This window comes from Heptranchias perlo, chromosome 8 (genome assembly GCF_035084215.1).
Source record: "Heptranchias perlo isolate sHepPer1 chromosome 8, sHepPer1.hap1, whole genome shotgun sequence".
NCBI classification, from domain to species: Eukaryota; Metazoa; Chordata; class Chondrichthyes; order Hexanchiformes; family Hexanchidae; genus Heptranchias; species Heptranchias perlo.
In genome coordinates, this window is record NC_090332.1 from 33,749,724 (window position 1) to 33,775,831 (window position 26,108).

Consider the following 26,108-nt stretch of genomic DNA (forward strand, 5'->3'; position numbering starts at 1 on the left):
GGAATTCCAGAGCTTAGGGCGTAGGCAGCTGAAGGCATGGCCACCAATGGTGGAGCGATTAAAATCGGGAATGCGCAAGAGGCCAAAATTGGAGGAGGGCAGAGATCTTGGAAGGTTGTAGAGCTGGAGGAGGTTACAGAGATAGGGAGGGGCGAGGCCATGGAGGGATTTGAAAACAAGGATGAGAATTTTTAAATCGAGCCGTTGCCGGACCAGGTCCCAATGTAGGTCAGTGAGCACAGGGGTGATGGGTGAACGGGACATGGTGCAAGTTGGGATATGGGTCGCAAGATCTCTCTCTTGGACTCTTCCCTGAGTGATTCTAGGTGATTTCAACCTACAACTAAATTCAACTAACCCTCTATCTCCTCAAACTACTCTGCTCTGCTGTCCTCACTCAATCTCATGCTTCACATAAATTCTCCCATCCACAACACAAAACCACCCTCTCCATTTATCACCAACAAAGATATCTGACCACTTCCTCACCTCCCATATCACCCACATCCCTCTATCTTCCCCACAATTCCACTACTCTCACCATCTGACCCTAGAAAATACTCACCCAGCTCCCTCATTAATTCACTCAGACTTCTAGCTCCATCCTCTCTGGCCCTCCACCCATTAAGATCTGCACAACTGTTCTCTCATCTCTACCATCAATATCCTCCCATGTTCCTTCTGCTCTCTCCGGCTCCCCCATCTCCCCCATTCACTCAACTCCCACCATTCTCTATCTCTCAACCCTATCATTTCCCCTGATACAGTCCTCATTTTCACTCTCTTAAGTCCAAGGGACACAGACTCGAGTGCACCTGGTGCTCGATTGGACTAGTCATTTATTGCCAGATTTGGCCTGACCATGTTGAGCAGTAATGTAACGTTTCCTCAGTCAAGTCTTCATTCTCAACTTCAAATTCCTTCACAGTTTCACCCCACCCTACCTCTGCAACCTTCTCTGGCCTTAAATCCCCTTCCACACCCTCTGCCCTTCAATTTCAACCTTTGTGCTTCTTCTCTCTTCATCCCATCACTAGCGGCAGAGTCTTCAGCTGCTTCTGCCCTGCTCTCTGGAACTTTCTCCCTAAAACACACTGCCCCTCCATTTCTCTCTCCGCCTTCTCAAATGCTATCTTTTCAGCCAAGCTTCCAGTAACTTCTCCTAAATTTCCTTCTATCATGGCTTGATATCCATTCCTTTATCCCTTTTATCTATATTTTTTCTCCCCACTTTGTAAAGCACTTTGGGACATTTACTACATTAAAGGTGTTTATAGAAATGCAATGTGTTGTCGGCAGTCAAACAGATAGCAGGAAGTAAGGCCGAAGAAAATGGATGAAAAAAAAACAAGTTTATTCTGGAGTGCTGGTTTAGTCATACAATTTCTCAAATGCTGAATCCCTAGTCTCAACCTCTGAAGGTGGCTAGTGTAAACTAAATGCTTCCCATAGAAAGGGAAGAAACATTCTAAAAAATAAAATTAATAAAAAGCTGAGTCCATGTTGCCATTCTTGCATATCTCCTAATGACTTTTTTTTTTAAACTCGTTCATGGGATGTGGGCCTTGCTGGCAAGGCCAGCATTTATTGCCCATCCCTAACTGCCCTTGAGAGTGGTGAGCCGCCTTCTTGAACTGCTGCAGTCCGTGTGGTGAAGGTTCTCCCACAGTGCTGTTAGGTAGGGAGTTCCAGGATTTTGACCCAGCGATGATGAAGGAACAGCGATATGTTTCCAAGTCGGGATGGTGCGTGGCTTGGAGGGAAACGTGCAGGTGGTGTTGTTCCCATGTGCCTGCTGCCCTTGTCCTTCCAGGTGGTAGAGGTCGCGGGTTTGGGAGGTGCTGTCGAAGAAGCCTTGGCGAGTTGCTGCAGTGCATCCTGTGGATGGTACACACTGGAGCAAGAGTAGCGCCATAGGGAAGAGGGATTCACCTCCTCACCATTTAGTGCATGACAGAGGAAAGACGCTACCTTTCCGGTTACTAAAGTGACTTGGAGTGCACATTAATGCTTGAAGCAGAAGACAAGAGTGCACTATAAAAAAAGGGTTTACAAAGGCCTGGGAGATAATAAATATTTCTATAAGAAAAGCTGCCTCAATAACTCATAATTAACATAGTCTCAGGTGGAAATATTTATTACTTCCCACTACTGGCCATTACATTCTATCACAGATTTAAAATATAATTTTTAACATTTTAAAAGTTTTTTATGGCCCCACATGTTTTTGTTTTTTTCTTCCTTTTTCCATGTATTTTGTCTCTTCTCTTCTGAAGACTTAACACCTTGCTTTGGTTGACTGAGCATCACAGCAAAGAGTCAATAATTTCAGTACCTCACCCAAGTGGCCATTCTTCATGCGTGAACCTGACATGTGAATGTTGCAAGGTTAATCAACTGTAGGGGCATTACAGCCGTGGCTGTTCCTATTCTTACTCTAGGTTCACACACATACTCAATACAAACACAATTCACTGGTTAACAACCAAGAAGGGAAACCTGGCCACCTTTTGTCCTCCCTAATCCAGGGGCACTGAGGCTAATTATAATGATCTTAACTCACTCCCAGCTGAGATTAGTTAATTTAGCACGGACCAGAGATCTAACCTGGGACCTTTTAGCCTGTATGTCTCAATCATTCACTGCTTTAACCAGCTGATCCATTGGGGAGGCCAGTTCTATCAGTATTAGGACTGTGAAAATATCTCTACTTTAGAGTTCCAATACTTGTATAAATCTTAAATCATTTGAAGAACCCTTGGATTAACAGATTAGTGCTATAACATTAACTGCAGTAGATTTTCATTTTTTTCTAAACATTTATGTCCATATTCTGTTTAGTCCTGATTTCTCCATTGATTTGCTTCCTTTACCCTTGGTTTTAAATACTACCTTGTATTGATCTTTCATTCTCAAATTCTTGGTTTATCTCTTTATTTACGTTGCAGATTATCTTCATTTTTCCATTTTCCTTTATTTTATTTCACCTTTAATACTTATTTAACTCTTAAGTCTTGCATTTTTTTCTGTGCTTTTTTGATTCTCCTTTCTACGTATTTTCTGTAATTTAGATTTTTTAAGAAATGGGGAAGTGGTTGTTTTTAGCACCTTATCACTGTCTCTGTCTTTTGATCAATGTAGATTTCTCTCTTGCACCACATCTCTCAATCGGTACACATCTTTCATTACAGCTCTCGATTTGATTTGATCTCCAGTCTTCTGCAATTGTTTATGCACAAACTCCTGCCCCTTTTGCTTCTGTCATTCCCTCTCTCCAATAATCTTGCTGTCTCCTTCAAATTTCTGTGAAAGTCGGCTTGATTGGCAGCGGGAGGATGTTAAAGGGCCGATAAGATTGTAGAAGCTACCTTTGGTAAACCTTAGAAAAACAGTCGTTTATTATTTTAGTATGAAATTAATTTGTATAGATTTTTGTAAACTTCTTTCTTCACGGAGAATATCAGGTCACCTACCTTCAATATTGTAAACAATTTTACAACACCAAGTTATAGTCCAGCAATTTTATTTTAAATTCACAAGCTTTCGGAGATTTTCTCCTTCCTCAGGCAAATGTTTCAAGATCTCCTTGAAGCCTACGCATTTATACATATTGAACAATAATAAATGGTGTTTACAGACTGCCCCTGCAACTGCCCGTTGCCAAGGCAATCACCGTGTTCAGACAGAGAGGTGTTACCTGCAGAACCTCCGAATATACATTCAATAAAAAAACAAACAGGGAAAAAAAACAGAAAAAAAAACACAGAGAGAGGCAGAAACATCCGGAAGGCAGAGAGAGCCAGCAAATGACCCATTATATTAAAAACAGATAACATTTGTTCGCTGGTGGGGTAACGTGTAGCGTGACATGAACCCAAGATCCCGGTTGAGGCCGTCCTCATGGGTGCGGAACTTGGCTATCAATTTCTGCTCGACGATTTTGCGTTGTCGTGTGTCTCGAAGGCCGCCTTGGAGTACGCTTACCCGAAGGTCGGTGGATGAATGTCCATGACTGCTGAAGTGTTCCCCGACTGGGAGGGAACCCTCCTGTTTGGCGATTGTTGCGCGGTGTCCGTTCATCCGTTGTCGCAGCGTCTGCATGGTCTCGCCAATGTACCATGCTCTGGGGCATCCTTTCCTGCAACGTATGAGGTAGACAACGTTGGCTGAGTCACAGGAGTATGAACCATGCACCTGGTGGGTGGTGTCATCTCGTGTGATGGTGGTATCTGTGTCGATGATCTGGCATGTCTTGCAGAGGTTACCGTGGCAGGGTTGTGTGGCGTCGTGGACGCTGTTCTCTTGAAAGCTAGGTAGTTTGCTGCGAACAATGGTCTGTTTGAGGTTGGGTGGCTGTTTAAAGGCGAGTAGTGGAGGTGTGGGGATGGCCATAGCGAGGTGTTTGTCCTCATTGATGACATGTTGAAGGCTGCGGAGAACATGGCGTAGTTTCTCCGCTCCGGGGAAGTACTGGACGACAAAGGGTACTCTGTTGGTTGCGTCCCGTGTTAGTCTCCTGAGGAGGTCTATGCGATTTTTTGCTGTGGCCCGTCGGAACTGTCGATCGATGAGTCGAGCGTCATATCCCGTTCTTACTAGGGCGTCTTTCAGCGTCTGTAGGTGTCCATCGCGTTCCTCCTCGTCTGAGCAGACCCTGTGTATTCGCAGGGCCTGTCCATAGGGGATGGCCTCTTTGACGTGGTTAGGGTGGAAGCTGGAAAAGTGGAGCATCGTGAGGTTGTCCGTGGGCTTGCGGTAGAGTGAGGTGCTGAGGTGCCCGTCTTTGATGGAGATTCGTGTGTCCAAGAAAGAAACTGATTCTGAGGAGTAGTCCATGGTGAGCTTGATGGTGGGATGGAACTTGTTGATGTTATCGTGTAGTCTCTTTAGTGATTCCTTGCCGTGGGTCCATAGAAAGAAAATGTCGTCGATGTATCTGGTGTATAGTGTTGGTTGGAGGTCTTGTGCAGTGAAGAAGTCCTGCTCGAACTTGTGCATGAAAATGTTGGCGTATTGGGGTGCGAATTTGGTCCCCATGGCTGTTCCGTGTGTTTGGGTAAAGAACTGGTTATCGAAGGTGAAGACATTGTGATCCAGGATGAAGCGGATGAGTTGTAGGATGGCTTCCGGAGATTGGCTGTTGTTGGTGTTGAGTATTGATGCTGTCGCAGCGATGCCGTCATCGTGGGGGATACTGGTGTATAGTGCCGAGACGTCCATCGTGGTGAGAAGTGTTCCTGGTTCAACTGGTCCGTGGGTACTGAGTTTTTGTAGGAAGTCTGTAGTGTCACGACAGAAGCTGGGGGTTCCCTGTACGATGGGTTTCAGGATGCCCTCGATGTATCCAGAGAGGTTCTCACACAGGGTTCCGTTGCCTGATACGATGGGACGTCCGGGTGTGTTGGCTTTGTGTATCTTTGGGAGGCAGTAGAAGTCTCCCACGCGGGGATTACGTGGGATGAGAATGCGTAGGATGCTTTGAAGGTCTGGATCGAAGGTCTTGATCAGTTTGTTGAGCTGGTGGGTGTGTTCTTTGGTCGGATCTGCGGGTAACCGTCTGTAGTGTTCCTGGTTGTCCAGTTGTCGGTATGCTTCTTTGCAATAGTCTGTTCTGTTCTGTATGACTATGGCTCCTCCTTTGTCCGCTGGTTTGATGACGATGTTGCGGTTGGTCTTGAGAGCGTTGATGGCGTTGCGTTGTGCTCGGGTGACATTCTGGACTGTCTTCTGAGTGCGGCTGATGAATCTGGCATTGACGCATTTCCTGACAGCTTGAGCATACATGTCCAGCTGAGGGCAGCGACCCTCCGGAGGAGTCCAGAGGTTACCCTGCCACGGTAACCTCTGCAAGACATGCCAGATCATCGACACAGATACCACCATCACACGAGATGACACCACCCACCAGGTGCATGGTTCATACTCCTGTGACTCAGCCAACGTTGTCTACCTCATACGTTGCAGGAAAGGATGCCCCAGAGCATGGTACATTGGCGAGACCATGCAGACGCTGCGACAACGGATGAACGGACACCGCGCAACAATCGCCAAACAGGAGGGTTCCCTCCCAGTCGGGGAACACTTCAGCAGTCATGGACATTCATCCACCGACCTTCGGGTAAGCGTACTCCAAGGCGGCCTTCGAGACACACGACAACGCAAAATCGTCGAGCAGAAATTGATAGCCAAGTTCCGCACCCATGAGGACGGCCTCAACCGGGATCTTGGGTTCATGTCACGCTACACGTTACCCCACCAGCGAACAAATGTTATCTGTTTTTAATATAATGGGTCATTTGCTGGCTCTCTCTGCCTTCCGGATGTTTCTGCCTCTCTCTGTGTTTTTTTTTCTGTTTTTTTTCCCTGTTTGTTTTTTTATTGAATGTATATTCGGAGGTTCTGCAGGTAACACCTCTCTGTCTGAACACGGTGATTGCCTTGGCAACGGGCAGTTGCAGGGGCAGTCTGTAAACACCATTTATTATTGTTCAATATGTATAAATGCGTAGGCTTCAAGGAGATCTTGAAACATTTGCCTGAGGAAGGAGAAAATCTCCGAAAGCTTGTGAATTTAAAATAAAATTGCTGGACTATAACTTGGTGTTGTAAAATTGTTTACAATTGTCAACCCCAGTCCATCACCGGCATCTCCACATCATACCTTCAATATAACCTTCCTCAGTTTTTGAATTTAAATCATTTTCCAACCACTTTAAAATAGACCCAGCATCTATCAGGGAAAATTACTGGGACAGAACCATTCCATGAATTTTAAAGTCCTTGATATGCCTTAAGGATCATATGAGCTTATCTCACTCAATGAAGTAGACAAATACCATTAAATAATGTATTGACACGAGTTGGAAAGAGGATTACTTCTGACGCACTCAATGCAGCAGCCTGGTTTAGCAAGTGGTAGTTAACTTTCCACTTACCCTTCTGAATATAGGGGACTGTCACATTTTGCCTACTTGGCCTGGGAGGAATTTCAGGTCAATTTATATTAGAGGCTGGGTTTATTCTAAGGTGAGTGGCAGATGAACTATTCATTAAATTCAGCCCATAGGGGTTAACTCTCACAACACACATGCAATCTGGGATAGTCAATTAGGCCCATTAGCTGGGTCCAGACAAAGTGCCTATCAGAATTGTGTTTCTTGCATACCATATCAATTTAAGATAATGGTGTTTGTTAGCACATTTTAGAGACATTCATGCCTATAATGCGTCAATGAATTTAGATCTTGCCTTAGATAGTCTCTCAGGTACAGTACTGCTAGTCGCTCCTGCAACTGGTATGGGTGTCCAATATCTAATTATGTGATAGCATAACCTAGAGGTGTAACGATAGGACCCCCTTGTGATTTGAATTGGATAGTTGTCTCGTTCCGTATGCACTCAAATTTTTGAAACCGGATCAGAAAACAGTAAGAGGAGGCCGAATACGAATCTTTCAACTGATTTATTTCACAGCAAATGAACATACGAAGAAAAAGTTATGATGGGATTTACAGTGAGTAATTTTCACCTTCACAACTTGGGCAGTAAACTGGTGGAGTGAATTGTATGCCAGTTATGGAATCCGCCCACGATTCAATGATTTCCATTGAAATCAATGGAAGTGAAAATTGGGAAGCTTCCATAATGGGCAGGTGATCCGTTCCGCCAGTTTATCACCGAAGTGTCCCCCACTTTGTATTATTCTGCAAAGAGAAGTTTTGCTAAGTAAAGAACATGATGGCCCCGATATTACCAGGGAGGCGGGTTGGCAGCGGGGGGTCGACTGGGTGCATGGGTAACCCGCCCAGTAAAATCGGAGCGTTCCCCACGCGGTCGCGAGTAAATTGAAGCCACTTACCTTGGCTTCCGGGTTTCCCGTTGGAAACCTGCGCACCTGCATCACAGGCTGTCAGCTGGAGGAGCCCTATTTAAAGGGGCAGTCCTCCAATGCTGCTCCTGCAGCAAACAGCCAAAATTACAGCATGGAGCAGCCCTGGGGAATGGCTGCTTCCAGGTTTAATGATGCCTCACTCCAGGTCTTACTGGATAGGGTGAGGAGGAGGAGGGAGATCTTCTACACGGCGGACCGGAGGAAGTGGCCTGCCTCTGCCACCAAGAAGGCCTGGCTCGAGGTGGCAGAGGAGGTCAGCAGCACTATCAACATATCCTGCACCTGGATACAGTGCAGGAAGCGCTTCAATGACCTAACTAGGTCAGCCAAAGTGAGCACACTTACTCATTCTCCTACACTCTGTCTTCCACATCACTGCCCCCACCCCACAACTCCTTCTGCACTGCCAACACTACTCTATCGCATCACTCCTCACACCCACTCAAACCTCATCCTCAACTTACCTGCACTTACTCACCTCCCCAGTACCCATCCCACCACTACCACTCAACCCAATCCTCATACAATCTCATGGCTCTGTCTCATACTCACCCTCTGATGCATCTCTTTCACGGTCACCCTCATCCAACCTGCCTCTACCTCTGCTGCAGCCATAGGGGATGCATCACGTATGAGTAGTGGGAAGCGTAAGGCAAAGGTTTCGTGAGCACAAAGGGGATGCACAGGGGTGTTTGATGGTTTGTCATGTTTTTTATTTATATTTGATTTTGGTTCAACTCACATTAAATATTATATTGTCACGACTGCTGCCACGTCTTGGCTATTCTTGACTGGCTTGTGCAATAAGTCCCTTTCATGAGGTTCTCCATGAACACCCACACTTGATGCCACCCATTGGGTCACCCTAGAGTGGGTGTATGTGTAGTTGCACGACTATTTTGTGCAGGTGCCTGTGGTGCGGCACTGTGTTGTGGAACTCCAAGTGGCGGAGGTGGACGGTGTGCCTGGCGAGGCTGGTGATGTTGCTTGTCCTTGGATGAAGTGATGAACGCAGCTATGGTGTTCCCCCATCCTGACGGTGAGTTTGAGGGCGTCCGCAAAGTAGGTAAATGTGTTTGCACAGCAGAGTTTAGGGTATAAATTAATAATTTTGAGTGGAAAGGCAAAGATGTTGCAGCCAAAACTTTGTCTGACGTGACAGAGTGCCCTGCTGCAATAAATGAGGTATTCCCCCCAAATGTCAAAAAATCCTTTGCATCTCCCACTGGCTGCTGACTGAAACACGTCTGCTCCAACAGGGAGTGTTTCCCACAGCACAGGAAACATGCTGAGAATCCATGAAAATTGCACCCCTGCCAAAATCTCCTGTCAATGAGGTCTGTCAAGTACCTCAACTAGGTAAGTAAGTATTTAAATTGTCATCCCGCCGGCTTTAATTGCCGGTGGGAGTCCCGCATGTGGGAGCTGCGCGTGCACCCGAATGAGTCACTGGGGAACCCGGAAGTGGGTGGGTTGGAGCCAGGATCCGGACCCGCTCTGGGATTCCCCGATTTTACGAGCCCCCACGCCCCCAACGCACCCGCTCGGCCATCTTAAAATCGACCCCGATATGTTTTGCCACATCAGTGGGTCATCTTGTTCGACTTAAACAAAATTACTTCTAATTACCCTCCATCATTCTTACCTTCTGAGCCTGGTGAAAGTCTGTCCTTGTAGCTCTCGGTTTAAAAAGCTGACTATTAGTATATGCTTCTGTTCCTATGCTTATCTCCCAGTGTACATGACCAGAGAGCAGGATCTATTCCAGACAACCCCTGACAAGTGCCCAGGACGTGGGACCTCCCAACACAATGGGTGTGAGGTTTATTGATAAACAAATTGCAAGACTGTCCAAGTTATTATTTAGACTTTGGAGAAACAACCTCAATGCTTAACCCATTAGTACTTTAATCATCTTTCATCTCAGTGTATTTTTTAAACTTGTATGAATACACTTTGTCTTAAAAACCCAACATTTAAATGTAATTCTTTTCCAAATCCTTTGTGGAAAAATTGTCAAAAAAATCCCAAAAGTGATAAATGTTAGAATGGTTTCCCTTCACTGAGCATCATGCCATGCGGGTGCCATGGGAGTGGGGGAGGGGGAATTTAAGATAGTAATTATGATTGACAGCATAATGAGCCAATCCTTGACACAGAGCTGAAGGCGGTGTCAGAGGTCAAGTCTTAAGCTTCGACTCAAGCTGAAAAAAAGGCAATTAACAGAAGTTTGATTTTGAAACAGTCAAGGAAGCAGCGACATCTCACAGTCTAATCAGCCCGTGAGAGATGGAGTTTCATGGAAGGGATATGAACAGGTACATCCTATGAAAGAAAGGCTATTGCTGGCTAGTTTCAGGGATTGCTAGGCTGTAAAGTGAGTTTAGCCAGTTAAGAGAGATACAGTGATATACTTTGTATTACAAAGAATGATATGAAATAGATTGAATTTCACTGAAAACTGCATTCCATTCAGTAATGTATTTCATGCAAAATAAATCAGCTCGTTGGTTTACAATTGGCCTTATTTTACTAGAGTGTTTATCAGCCTGCCTTCTGGAAAATATGTAAAACACATGCAAGATCACAATATCCAGTACACACAAGGGTCTTATTGTTATGGTTCCCAAGTCATGCTATCAAATATTGGGCAATGAAAGGTAAACTCCTGATCGCAAGGGATGTGAAGTCCACTCATGGGAGTGTCCAGTGATGCTGGGCATGATTTTTACATGGAGTCAGGAAGGAGGCGGGGGGAAGGTAATTGGACGCGAAACCCTGAAGTAAAGTTGGTGGGTCACAATCTGTGATCGTGACCTAGTTGAGGGCAATAAATTTTATTCCGGGTTTCATGCCCGGCAGCCAGCCTGATTGACAGGCTGGCTGGCTGGTGGGTGGGAATTGGAGAGGAGGGAGGGAGCGATTGTGTGCCGTAGACGACATTGGGGTGGGGCGGGGGTCGGTGGAGGACATCGGAGTGGGGATGGGCTGTGGAGGACATCGGGTGGGGGGGGGAGAGGAGCGGAGGACATCGGAGTGGGGATGGGCCGTGGAGGACATCGGGTTGCGGGGGGGGAGCGGACGACATCGGGGGGTGGAGAAGCGGAGGACATCGGGGGGGCCATGGAGGACATTGGAGGAGCATCGGTGTGGGGGTGGGGGGGGAGGAATGTGGAACAGATCGCAGGCTGGGAGGTTATTGGGTCGTTAAAAGATCGCAGGCCATGGAGAAGAATGGAGGTCACCAGAAGATCGGAAGTCAGGAGGAGTCGGAGGTCACCAGAAGATCGGAGGTCGGGAGGAGTCGGAGGTCACCAGAAGATCGGAGGTCGGGAGGAGTCGGAGGTCACTAGAAGATTGGAGGTCGGGAGGAGTCAGAAGTCACCAGACGATCGGAAGTCAGGAGGAGTCGGAGGTCACCAGAAGACCGGAGGTCGGGAGGAGTCGGAGGTCACCAGAAGATCAGAGGTCGGGAGGAGTCGGAGATCGCCAGAAGATTGGAGGTCGGGAGGAGTCAGAAGTCACCAGAAGATCGGAAGTCGGGAGGAGTCAGAGCTCGCCAGAAGATCGCAGGTCGGGAGGAATCAGAGGTTGCCAGAAGATTGGAGGTAGGGAGGGGTCTCTGCTATTGGGGGGGGGGGAACGTCCATCGTCGGTGGGAGGGTCATCCGTTCATGGGGGTCCGATCGCGCAGGAGAGCTTGCTGGGCCTGGATAAAGCACTCCTGCTCCTCCTGGCCCACAAGCAATACAATAAAGGCACTCACGTCATGGATATGGCCCTTCTCGCCTGCTTCCACCTGACGAGAATTAGAAGTGATGGGAAACTCGTGCAGGTAAGGTTAAATTCGTTTTACCCTTTTAATACACAAAAATCAAGTGCTTCAACTATCGCAATGAGGAACATTGCCTCTTTAACAAGCCGCCCGCTGGCATTAAGTGAGGACAGGACTTCTGGGTTTCGGTTGTGTGCATACATCCAAATGCACCTGGGTTAAACCAGAAGTGGGCACGTTGGAGCCGGGTTTGCAGTCCCACTTCAAAAAACTGTAATTTTTACCTCCCACCCGCCCCCAAACTACTCGTTCTTTGGGGTTAAAATTCCCCCTGCTGAATCTAAGAGAATATTTGGTGCTGACCCAAAATCTGTAACAAAACCCAAATTCCAGATTGCAGTAATATCTGGAGGTGAGCTCACCAAACAGAAATACAAAACAATAGCAAGCAACTCGTGTTCTTGGCACAAGCATAGAAGTCTAGTTTAAGAGCTGGCAACTGTCATGGTGTTGCTCTAGAACACAGCATCAGGTTATCTCTCCAATATTGTGAAAAGAGGATTTTGATAGATGATCCCTTCTTCATCAAGGCACCCAGCCTACACAGAGCCTGTAAGCAAAATTTTAGTTTTCTCTGCAGCCTTCCCAAAGGGTTAACTTTGTAAAACACTGAAGCTGCCAATGGTGATGAGCAGGGCTCAGCATTCTTGAGGATTTTCCAACAGCCTCTCTAACTTTTGATGGTATTCATCAGGTTATTTGTGAAAATCACATGGTGGGGTCAAAGAATATAATCATCTATTTATCATGAACAGTATTTGTATCATCTGATGAATTCACATATCTAGAACTGCAGTTCATTAGATATGCTACTAGAAAGAAATTCTGGAAATAAAAAAATTTGTATCAGTAAAAATGATCGTGAAGCTGTCGGATTGTTGTAAAACCCAACTGGTTCACTAATGTCCTTTAGGGAAGGAAACCTGCCATCATTACCTGGTCTGGCCTATGTATGACTCCAGTCCCACATCAACATAAGTGACTCTGAATTGCCCTCTGAAGTGACCCAGCAAGCCACTCAGTTGTATCAAACCACTAGAAAGATAAACAAGAATCAAACCAGAGCACTTGGCTGTGATCCAGGCATCGAATCAGACACGACAAAGGCACACCCAGCCCAGTCGGCCCTCACTAACATCTGGGGACTGGTGTCAAAGTTGGGAGAGCTGTCCCACAAACTAGTCAAGCAACAGCCTGCCATTCTCACAGAATCACATTTATCAGCCAATATCCTAGACTCCTCCATCACGATTCCTAGGTATATCCTGCCCCACCAGCAGGACAAACCAACCAGGGGTGGGGGCACAACGGTACACAATCGGGAGGGAGTGGCCCTGGGAGTCCTTAACATTGACTCCGAACTCCATAAAGTCTCAAGGCTTCAGGTTAAATATGGGAAGGAGACCTCCTGCTGATTATCACCTAGCGCCCTCTCTCAGCTGATGAATCAGTACTCCTCCATGTTGAACACCACTTGGAGGAAGCACTGAGTGTAGCAAGAGCACACAATATTACATAGAATTACACAGAATATACAGCACAGAAACAGGCCATTCGGCCCAACAGGTCCATGCCGGTGTTTATGCTCCACAAGAGCCTCCTCCCACCCTTCTTCATTTAATCCCTGTTCAATTTTTCCTGATAGGTATAACCTCTTAGTTCTGGTACTACCCTAGTAAATTTTTTTGCACCTTTTCCAATGCTTCGCTATCCTTTTTATAATATGGAGACCAGAACTGTTCACAGTTCTCCAAGTGTGGTCTAACCAAGGTTCTATACAAGATATTCTGGGTGGGGGGACTTCAATGTCCATCGCTGAATGTCTCGGTAGTACTACCACTGACCGAGCTGGCTGAGTCCTGAAGAACATAGCTGCCAGACTGTGCTTGCGGCAGGTAGTGAGAGAACCGACACGAGGGAATGACCTACTTGACCTTGTCCTCGTTAATCTATCTGTTGCTGATGCATCTGATCATAACAGTATTGGTAGGAGTGACCACTGCGTAGTCCTTGTGGAGACCAAGTCCGGTCTTCACATTGAGGCCACCGTCCATCATGTCACGTGGCACTACCACCATGCTAAGTGGGATAGATTAAGAACAGATCTAGCAACTCAAAACTGGATATCCATGAGGCGTTTTGGGCCATCAGCAGCAGCAGAATTGTATTCCACCACAATCTGTAACTTCATGGACCAGCATATCCATCACTCCTCCATCACCATTAAGCCAGATGACCAACCCTGGTTCAATGAGGAGTGTAGAAGAGCATGCCGGGAGCTGCACCAGGCGTACCTGAAAATGAGGTGCCAACCTGGTGAAGCTACAATACAGGACTACATGCATGCTAAACAACGGAAGCAGCATGCTATAGACAGAGCTAAGCAATCCCACAACCAACGGATCGGGTCAAAGCTCTGCTACCCTGACACATCCAATCATGAATGGTGGTGGACAATTAAGCAGCTAACAGGAGGAGGAAGCTCTATGAACATGTCCATCCTCAATAATGGCGGAGCCCAGCATGTGAGTGCGAAAGACAAGGCTGAAGTGTTTGTAAACACTCCGAGTGGATGATCTATCTCAGCCTCCTCCCAAGGTCCCCATAATCTCAGATTCCAGTCTTCAGTCAATTTGATTCACTCCACATAACATCAAGAAATGGCACAGTGCACTGGATACTGCAAAGGCAATCGGCTCCAACAACATCCCGGCAGTAATGTTGAAAACCTGTGCTCCAGAACTAGCCGCACCTCTAGCCAAGCTGTTCCAGTTCAGCTACAACACTGGCATCTACCTGACAATGTGGAAAATTGTCCAGGTATGTCCTGTCCGCAATAAGCAGAACAAATCCAACCTGGCCAACTACCGCCCTATCAGTCTACTCTCAATCATCAGCAAAGTAATGGAAAGAGTCATCAATAGTGCTATCAAGTGACACTTACTAATAAGGATTTTCTCACCGATGCCCAGTTTGGGTTCCACCAAACTTGGCTCCAGAACTCTTTATAGCCTTGGTCCAAACATGGACACAAGAGCTGAACTTCAGAGGTAAGGGAAGAATGACTGCCCTTGACATCAAGGCAGCATTCGACCTAATGTGACACCAAGGAGCCCCAGTAAAACTGATGGGAATCGGGTGAAAACTCTCCAGTGGCTGGAGTCATACCCAACACAAAGGAAGATGATTGTGGTTGTTGGAGGACAATCATCTCGGCTCTAGGACATCAATGCAGTTCCTCAGGGCAGCATCCTTGGACCAACTATCTTCAGTTGTTTCATAATGACCTTCCCTCCATCATAAGGTCAGAAATGGGGCTTGTCACTGATAATTGCACCGTGTTCAGCTGCATTCACAATTCCTCAGATAATGAAGCAGTCCATGCCCACATGCAGCAAGACCTAGATAACATCCAAGCTTGGGCTGATAAGTGGCAAGTAATATTGGTGCCACACAAGTGCCAAGAAATGACCATCTCCAACAAGACAGCCTAGCCACCTCCCCTTGACATTCAATGGCACTACCATCACCGAATCCCCCATTAACATCCTGAGGGTCACCATTAACCAGAAACTCAACTCAAACAGCCACATAAATCCCATGGCTACTAGAGCTGTTCAGAAGCTGGCTATTCTACAGTGAATCTCTCACCTCCTGACTCCTTAAAGCCTCCCTATCACATACAAGGCACAGGTTAGGAGTGTGATGTGTTGTTGCAGCTGCACCTACTTGCCAGGATAGGTGCAGCTGCAACAACACGCAAGAAGCTTGACACCATCCAGGACAAAGCAATCCACATGATTGGCGCATCACCCACTAGTCTGTACACCACCAGCACACCTTGGCTGCAGTGTGTAATATCTACAGGATCCACTGCAGCAACTTGCCAAAGCTTCTTTGGCACCACCTCCCAAACCCGTGACCTCTACACACAGAAAGACAAGGGCAGCATGTGCATGGGAACACCATTGCCTCGAAGTCACACACCATGTTAACTTGGACATATATCACTGTTCTTTCATTGTTACTGGGTCAAAATCCTGGAATTCCTTACTAACAGCACTGTGAGAGCACCTTCCCACATGAACTGCAATGGTTCAAGAAGCTGGCCCACCATCACCTTCTTACTAAGAATGGGCATAAATGCCGACCTTGCTAGCGACGCTCACATCCAAAGAATGAATAAAAATAAACAGCTTCTCAATGGATCTCGCTTAAGGACCCTATTGAAGACCTTACAATATTAAGGGCTATTCTTTTGTTAGCTTTGTGCTGGATGATGGAATCACTACATTTCTGGACCATGAGAAGGAGAGTCTCACAAGTCATCTGGCTTGACCTGAAAACAGATTGGCTACCTGGTTGCTATGATTGAGATGCTGCCTCACTTGTCATTAGACTAGTGGAAAATTAATCAGTAGCTTTTCCAATTACATAACAACAGCAATATATTGAAGCTGACAACAGGAGGGAAATAAAATGCTTTACACAGCAAGGGGGCTAACTGAAACAAGAGGATTTCATGTAATGTATTATATGAAACTGGTATTAGATCACATGACTTCAAGGGGTGAAAAACTCCTGGAGACATCATCCTGGTAATAGGCCTATTCTGTGTTTTATGGAAATAATCAAATGAGCAATAATGTGAATATTTCTAGTAAATTGTACTCAGTTCATCTTTAAACACCAAAACTATTCCAAAAATCAAAATGAATAAGTTAAAACATGTGGCAGAAAGAGAAGACCCATTCAAGCACAAGAGCTCTTTGTGAGAGGTTAATTAATACAGAAGCTCCACTGCCTCCTTCTGTATAACTGCAAACCCCCAGTAGAGACTTCAGCTTTCTACCGAATACCCTTCTAGCAGTCACATAATTGATAGCTTGCATTTGACTATGTCATAAACTGATGCACAATGTAAAATGCTTTATACAGCAAGGGGGCTAACTGAAACAAGAGGAATTAGGTTTAACTCATTAAAAGATATTAAGGACAAGAACATTTTTGATTCATTTGTTACAAGTCTTGCCTCATATATTTTTACTGTAATCAGTTGAAATCCAAATAGGATTTTAAAATTTACATTAAGTACTCTCCAGCATTCCCTCCACTGTTTATATCTATTCCATATCCATGAAGTTTCCTTTTTTTCCTAATTTTTTCTTCTTGTCCCTCCTCTCCTGACAGCAAGGCCTCATGCTTGAGAGGATTGGCTGGGCTATTAGAGTGAGGGAGAAAGCATCACAGTTGATCCCAATCATATCTTAACCAAAACATTTACACACATGCATAAGCACGCACATATATGGTTACTCAGTAGCAATCAGGATTGTATTCCCTAGCCAATTTTTCCACTCCTTGATACAAGGACACTGAGGCCAATTATAATATCACACAGCTAGCCTGCTTGAGATAGCTAGCATCATAGACCATGGACTGAAACTAGGGTCTTCCTGATCTATCTGGCCTAATATCGTAATAGGTGGTGCATTTACCTACTGAGTCATTGGAAGCTCCATCCTATCCAGTGCCTGATCCCTCCTTCTACTCCTTCTTTTCAGCTATTCATCAATCTACTTTAAATGCCTCAGCTTCTAACTTTTGCTTTCATTTGGTTTAAATTGAATAACTATCTTATTCTTAATCCTCCCTGACTGTAGTCCTTACTTCATCAAAGCTCGTCTTAAATTCCTTTTAAAATAGCATATTTCAAGTACAAGCTGCAAACTCCCTCCTAGGTCTTGCTTCAAATGATTGCCTATAAGACTAATTGTCTCTCAGCAGTTGCTGAGTAAGGATGCAAAAGTAAATTGGTCACGATAAATACTTGAGACTGTAAGCACTGTTGCAACAGCAAACTCCTTTCACCCCCACCCCCCCACCCCCAATCATCTCTATCAAAACAGACCTGGTACTTAGGAAACACTGGAGGGGGGAAGCTTTAAAAAAGGGTAGCTAATCCATTGACACTGAAATGTATAAATGGGACTTCCTAAAGGATTATTCAAATCATCTGATGGAAAAAGAAACAAAACCAGCCAGCTCTTATCTAATTGTCAAGCATGACTTATTTATCTAATTGTCAAGCATGACATTTTATAATCCTACGTAGCCTTTAGTAACAGTGGATCAGTATCACATAGTATGAGTTCCTTAATTGCCTTTGGTGATCCTTAATCTATACAGCACAAGTTAACTTTTATTTTAATGGGCCCTGTAGTACTTACATACATTATCTATCAGCCTAAAAGGCAAATGGTTTCAACTTTAAGCTGTATTACAGAAACTTTTGGTTATAACATTTATCAAATTATCCCAAATGTGGTCATTTCAGACTATATAGCTTTTTGAAAAAAAATCTTCATCTTTTAAGTCATTGCTTATCCAGCAGCACACACTGAAAACTTTACAGACTTAGGTGGTGAATTATATATTATGGGTTAGAAAGACTGATGCTTGCCAGACTTTGTGCCATTACTGTGCAACAATCATAATCATTAGTGGGAAAACATGGTTAATGATCATTCCCTAATCTATAACAACACATTGCAATACAGTTACATTTTCACATACAAATATATTACTTTATCAAATCATCTCTGGACCAAAAGTTCCTGACACGAGCTATAGGAATTTGTAAATTAGCTGCAAGATATAGGAGACTAGATGGGAAACAAAGAGGCCTCAAAATTCCGTTGTACTCAACAATACCTGTAAAATTTTAATACAGTATAATCTTTGGTACCACACAACCATTTTGTGTTGATATAAAATAATGTGAAAGAACTATTCGATTACTGGGATTGGTCTGTCTCAGCTAAAACCCATTACCTAGAAGCAAAAGACTTACGATTTATCTCTTCGGTTAAGTCGTCTCTGAGGGCTGATCTGCCGTCGCCGAGGTGATAAGGATTTCCCCCGCTGTCGTTCTTTAACTGGAGACTGGGAACCTGAGGTTTTTATAATCTAGTTCCAAAAAAAAGAGTAATATTAATGCTCAACAGAGTGACTGTTCTCCCTGTGGGATTGCTCAGTTACTATATTGTAGAATGATTTCAAATAGGTTAACAGACAAAACAGCTTTTTAAAGACAAAGTTGATACACTCCCAGCTCATCCACAAAAGAGTGTTGAGCAATAAAAGCTTTTTTCTATATGCAATAGTGCTCTTAACACTTGGAATACCAGTAACAGAGAAAAATGGGATCCTCAGGGCTAAACAGTCTTGTCCCCTCAATCATTCACCCTAACTCAATGTGACAGTGCAGTCCCTATTCTTGCTTAATTATGCCATTCATTTCTGGCCACCGAAAATTTACTTTGGGAGCTCAGCTTCATGTCCTTATAAAATTGTATGTGTTTTATTTGGAGGTCATTTTCTGATGGGGGGGAGTTGCAGCAAAAGATTCCTCCACTGCTCAGGCGGCAGAGTTATTCCCAAAGGATATTAGTGTTAATAGGAAGCAAAGACTGCAGTATTTACTGAAAGGTGTAAATTTCAACATAGGGAGGCACAGTGATGGAGCTATGTGTTGCACTGTACAGTGGTAGCATGTGAGGGACAAGGAGCAATACAGTCTACTCCAGATAACTCAAAGTCGTTTGTGATAAAAAAAATACAAATATCCAGTAATTTGAATTAAGCAATGTAAATAACATAAGGAATTTAGTACTAAAAAAACCTGAATTATCAGCTAATTTAAAATAAGTAACTTTGAATTAAGAGAAGTGACTATGTAGCACACCTGGTTACTCAAGTCCAGAGCACTCTAGTAAACAACTGGTACTAGGTATAAAACATTGTTAGAAGCAAATTCATTTTCTCTGGCCCAGGGATGCTAAGGCCAATTGTAATCCTAAAATAGATCAGCTAATTCAACACAGTCAGTGATTGAACCTGGCACTTCTCTGGTCTATAAGCTCATTACAATAATATACAGTTGCCTACTGGCAAAAGCCTATATTAAGATTTTAGCAAAAGGCACTTAATTACAGCATTAACCTCAACTTCAGTTTAGAACTATTTATGCCTTTTACTTAAACTATAAAATTTCACCTCCGGGTGACCTGCAACCATAAATTAAATTATATGTGAAACATGAAAGCACAGTAATGGAATTTCAGCAAAGTTACAAGATTAAATACAACAGACACAATCAAAGCTTCATCATATTGTCAACTATAGTATAATTTTACAACTGACTGCTGAGGAGGTTAATGCAGTAAAATATATACATATAAAATTAAAACAGCTTTGAGATCAAATTACATTATACGAATAGGAATTTTTTGGGTGAGGGACAGTGAAAACAGTTGAATTCTTCGAGAGGCTAATGCTCTGGAAGTAAATGAGATGAAGCAGTCTGATTCTGGTGAATATGTGAAAATATGATTGGGATGGAAGAAGGTGTGATCTAAGATGTCTGTTAATCTTCACTATGTAAACACCTATGTAAACATTTGCAATTATTTTTATGTAAATGAAAAATTAACTGCTTGTCCATATCATCTTACAAAATTCGATAAATATTAACCATGTTTAAATCACATTTAAGCTGTTTAAAGATCTGTATATAGTTAAATATGGACTTTTATATTTAAAACTAAATAAAATTAGTAGCATATGCAGGAATACTTGTACATTATTACAGTGAAACCATCTGGATAAGTCAGCCCATTTGCAATTCTCCCAAGTGACAGACACACCCTTGGGCAATTTTGTCTCTCATAATCAGTAATAGCAACAGCCCCATTCTTCTCATCTCTTGAAGCTTTTGACGTGTTGTTTCCCCGAGACTTTTACATCCCAGCACTGTTTTAAATGCATCGCTACAATTGAATGTGTTAGCTGACACACACATATTGCAGTGAAAACATCGCACTCTCGTTAAAAAATAGCACCATGGAAAATTAAAAATACAGTGGGCCAGAAATTATTCACCTGACGATGCCGCTCCATAATGGCATCCTTGCCAACCGCTGGCAAACCGATTGTGCAAGTTCGCAAATGCGTACACGCGCAGAAAAACCCCGAAATCGGGTACTTGCTCCCACTGGATCGCCGGCAGTTTGATAATTACGAATTAAAGGGCCATCTATGCTACAATCAATAAAATCAGGAAACATTTGTAAACTTACCCATCTGCCTAGCTGGAATGAAGATACTTACGCCATCAAAAGATACGCTCGAAAATACCAGCCCTACACTACTTTTTAAAAGTATGGTGACTGTTAATGACTGCGAAACAACAAAAAATTAAATATTAAAAATGTAGAATGTCAAATTACTCTTATTTTAATATTTTTTGATTAAAATTTTTTATAAAAATTATTTTAAAAAAACTTTTAACTTCTGTAAGTTTCATTAAATTAAATCATTTGTTTGGCTTTTTTTAATAAGGTATGTTAAATTTTTATTTACATTAACATAAACAAGTTCACTTTAAATGAATGTGTTTTAGTTGCCTGCTTGTGGGTGTGACTTCTCTTCTTGACAGATTCTGTGGGCATTGCTTCCATCCCCACAGAGTCTATCGGTACGAAGGAGTGTGCGCTGATATCATAGCGCCGAACTGAGAAAAAATTTAAAATGGAGCAAGTGGACATTGGAAACCACGAGTTAAGTATTCTCGTAGTCTTTGTCCGCCGGTCGGAGCAAGTTCCAGCCCAATATAAGTCTGTTAAACTCCAAAACTTCAGTGTTTATATTCTCCAAAGTATCCCAGTCATTTGTTATATTAACAAGGATTACTCTGTGTACACAGATATCATTACCACCAGTCTGGTTTTGGATCAGACCAGTTTCTCAACATGACTATATTTCTAGGCTGTCCAGAAATTACTAAAAGTTTTTCAAATGAATCAATTTACTTTTCACTTATCTCTGTGTACGTCAGTGTAGAGATATTAGAAATTATTAACAACTTTGATGAATTTTCACCATTGGGAAAGCAAATGTCAGAACTCAGGCCACAGTCTGTTGGTTTTTGCCCTGGCAAAATGTGACCACCATACATACATATAATCAATATATATATTTAGAAAGAGAGAGGGATGCATCATGTTATTAATGATCTTCTATTGAAGAAGATGTAATGAATGAATTACAACAGTGGTGCATTTACCTTCATTCTCATGTCTCGAGCATGCTTTTCCAATTCTTTCCTCGTCTCTTCTCTGGTCAACCTGCCCGTGTTTAGAACTAAATGCTTCCATTCGATCTGCTGAAAACTGTGCGGGTCATGTGATACATACAGGCCAATCTTCACCTTTTTCACAGTGTGCAGGTACTTTCTGTAAGACTCTTCAAATTCAAAAATCAGGTCACTGAGAGTTCGAAAGGTCAAGGGCTTGTCCATCAAGTCCTCTCTCCTGCTCATGCCTAGTGTACCATAGCGACCATTATAATAGACACCAAGCACCACATGGTGAAAATAGTTCCCTGAGAACTGGGTTTTAAAGCTGATTGGAAAACGTTGTACAGCTGCTAGTCCATTCGTAAGGTATCTGATGATTATGTTACGGATTAAAAGAAATAATTAAAATGTATATTTTAGGACATACACAAGACTCAGCTCAGCTATTTATATTGGAGCAAGCTTGCATGGGACCATTGTGGTTTTAAAAAATAATCGGTACCAATGACCTGACTAAATCATTCAGTAGTAAACGAGTTATGTATATGTTATATATTGTGTGGACAATCGTGGTGGAAAATTTGGATGATCCTAACCAAAACCAGAACATGAATAGGATTATACCATGCACTTTTCCTGGTCTGTTGATTTGGCTGATCATGGAAAGCAGTAAGAGCATTGAAATTGGTTCCAGAACTCATAAGTTAAGGAAAGGTAACTCATCCAGGGTTCCTGCTTTTGATCGCTATCAAATGGCTCTGGCTGGAAAGTACCTGTAGGGGACATAGGAACAGGAGTAGGCCATTTAGCCCCTCGAGCCTGTTCCAACATTCAATGAGATCATGGCTGATTTATGACCTAACTCCATATACCCGCCTTAAACCCATATCCCTTAATATCTTTGGTTAATAAAAATCTATCAATCTCAAGTTTAAAATTAACAATTGAGCTAGCATCAACTGCCATTTGCGGAAGAGAGTTCCAAACTTTTACCACCTTTGCGTGTAAAAGTGTTTCCTAACTTCACTCCAGAAAGTCCTGATTCTAATTTTTAGACTATGTCCCCTAGTCCTAGACTCCCCAACTAGCAGAAATAATTTCTCTCTATCTACCCTATCAGTTCCCCTTAATATCTTGAAAACTTTGATCAAATCACTCCTCAGTCTTCTAAATTCCAGGGAATACAACACTAGTTTGTGTAATCTCTCCTTGTAATTTAACCCTTGGAGTCCAGGTATCATTCTAGTAAATCTACGCTGCACTCCCTCCCGGGCCAATATATCCTTCCTAAGATGCGGTGCCCCGAACTGAACAAAACACTCCAGGTGCGGCCTTTGTATAGCTGTAGCATAACTTCTACCCCCTTGTATTCTAGTCCTCTCGATATAATGGCCAGCATTACATTAACCTTTTTGATTATTTTCTGTACCTGTCCATTTCATTTTAATGATCTATGTACATGGACCACTAAGTCTCTTTGGACCTCCACTGTTTCAAGCTTTTCACCATTTAGAAAGTACTCTGATCTCTCCAAAGGTCCAAAGTGAATGACCTCACACTTGCCTACACTGAAATCTATCCGCCACAGTTTTGCCCATTCACTTAATCTATTAATATCTCGCTGTAATTTTATGCTTCCATTTACACCGCTTACAATGCTGCCTGTCTTTGTGTCATCGGCAAACTTGGATATTTGGCTCTCTATCCCATCATCTAAGTCATTAATAAATACAGTGAATAATTGAGGCCCCAAAACAGATCCCTGTGGGATACCACTAGTCACATCCTGCCATTTTGAGTACCTGTCCATTATGCCTACTTTCTGTCTCTTGCCGCTCAGTCAATTTCCTAACCAGGTCAATAATTTGCCCTCAATTCCACGAGCTTCAACTTAACTAACAGTCTCTTATGAGGGACTTTATCGAATGCCTTCTGGAAGTCCATATAAACAACATCCATAGACATTCCCCTGTCCACTACTTTAGTCACCTCTTCAAAAAATTCAATCAGGTTCATCAGGCACGACCTACCCTTTACAAATCCATGCTGGCTCTCTCTGATCAGCTGAAGATTTTCAAGGTGTTCAGTCACTCTATTCTTAATTATGGACTCTAGTAATCTCCCAACAACAGATGTTAGGCTAACTGGTCTATAATTCCCTGATTTCTCCCTCTCGCCTTTCTTGAATAGCAGAGTGACGTGCAATTTTCCAATCTAAAGGAAAGGTTCCTGAATCGAGAGAATTTTGGAAGATTATAGTTAGGGTATCTGCAATGTTCTCACCTACTTCCTTTAAAACCTTGGGATGGAAACCATTTGGTCCTGGGGATTTGTCACTCTTTAGTGCCATTATTTTCTTCATTACTGTTAATTTGCTTATGTTAATTATGGTGAGTTCCCGTCCCTGATTCAAAATAGTTTCCTTGGGGCATCCGGCATGTTATCCTCTTCCTCTACTGTAAATACTGACACAAAGTAATTATTTAACATGTCCGCCATTTCCTTACTTTCATTTACAATATCACCATTACCAGTTTTTAAAGGGGCCCCAGTTGCTCTTGACTACCCTCTTTTTCCTAATAGAATTGTAATTTTTTGTGTGTTGATTTTGATATCCCTTGCAAGTTTCTTTTCATACTCCCTTTTTGTAGCTCTTACTATCTGCTTTGTCACCCTTTGCTGTTCTTTGTATCTTTCCCATTCGCTAGGATCTGTGCTATTTTTTCATTTTTATAAGCTTTATCTTTTAGTTTTATGTTGTCCCTTACCTCTTTTGTCATCCATGGCTGTTTTTTTTTGGCAAGTGAAGCTCTTGCCCCTTAGGGGTAAAAACTGGTTCTGTATCACGTTAAATTCTTTTTTGAATACCTCCCACTGATCTTCTGTTGTTTTACCCATTAACAGATTTGCCCAGTGTACTGTGGACAGTCTCTGTCTCATCCCGTTGAAGTCGGCTTTACCTAAACTTAGAATCTTTGTAGCTGTTACAGGTTTCTCCCTTTCAAACACAACGTTGAACTCTATCATATTATGATCGCTATTAGATAAATGTTCACGCACCGTTAGGCTGTTAACTAAATCTAGCTCATTACTTATTAATAAATCTAATATGGCCTGCCCCCTTGTTGGTTCTAGGATATATCGTTGCAGAGTGAACACACTCAAGAAATTCGCTACCTTTCTGACATGAGCTTGTCTGCTTATCCCACTCAATATGAAAGTTAAAATCCCCCATTAAAATCACTCTGCCTTTGCCACATGCTTGTCTAATCTCTGCCTTTATACATTCTGCCATTTCACAGCTGCTACCAGTGGACCTATACACAACTCCCACTACAGTCTAAAATCCTTTTCCATTTTTTAATTCTACCCATAAAGTCTGCACTGCCTGCTTACCTCTCATTATAACCTCTCTTATCATTGATAATTTCATCTTTAATTACCAAGGCTTCTCCTCCCCCTCTACCAGTTTCCCTATCCTTCCTGTAGACCTTATAACCTGTTATATTCAGTTCCCAGTCCTGACCGTCTTGCTGCCATGTCTCAGCAATGGCTACCATGTCATACCCTCTAAGGTGAATTTGCACCTGCAATTCATTCAATTTGTTTCTTATACTCTGTGCGTTTGTATAAAGAACGCTTATTTGGGCCACACACCCTAACCTGTCCTTCTGCTGTAATGTAGTTTTTCTCACACATTTCTTATTTCTCTTTCCTGATTTAATTACTTTACATCTTTTAGTTTTTCGTTACCTGAAGCGCCTAAAGCATAATTTCTGACTATCAATCTACTCTCTTCCTTTTCATTTGTTTTAGAATTATTATTGATACTACCTTTTCCACCTGAACCCTCCCCTTAGGAGGGCTATCAGGCAAGGACAGAATCCGACTCAGCTGCAATGTCCCAACCCTGCCCATGATCGAATAGCCTTCCCACACTCACTGTCTAATCTCACATGTGAAAAATGACCATCTGGAAATTACAAGTATCCAAATCCTTCAGTAGAGGAAGGGGTTGGGGGGTGGGGGTGGAGAAAAGCGACAAAACAGAGAAAACATTTGAAAGTCATTAATACTGAAAAATTTATCTATTGATATTTGTTCCCACAGAGGCGAAGTGCTGTCCAAATCCCATGACAGTCATTGCCATGGTGAGTTGCTAAAATGGTTTATCAATCATCTACCCCAAAGTCATCATAGGAACATAAGAACAGGAGTAGGCCATTTAGCCCCTTGAGCCTGTT

The 26,108-nt window shown here is 43.1% G+C and overlaps 1 protein-coding gene across 1 annotated transcript in view; it reads right to left on the reverse strand.

Annotated features, from left to right (window-relative positions):
• vash2 (vasohibin 2) overlaps window positions 1-26,108 on the reverse strand; it is a 133,193-nt gene that overhangs the window by 40,805 nt on the left and 66,280 nt on the right. Inside the window, exons 5-6 of the mRNA XM_067988931.1 lie at window positions 21,853-22,234; window positions 18,580-18,695 (exon numbers count right to left, since the gene is read on the reverse strand). Coding sequence (XP_067845032.1) covers window positions 18,580-18,695; window positions 21,853-22,234 — 498 coding nt within the window. The remainder of the gene's footprint in view (window positions 1-18,579; window positions 18,696-21,852; window positions 22,235-26,108) is intronic.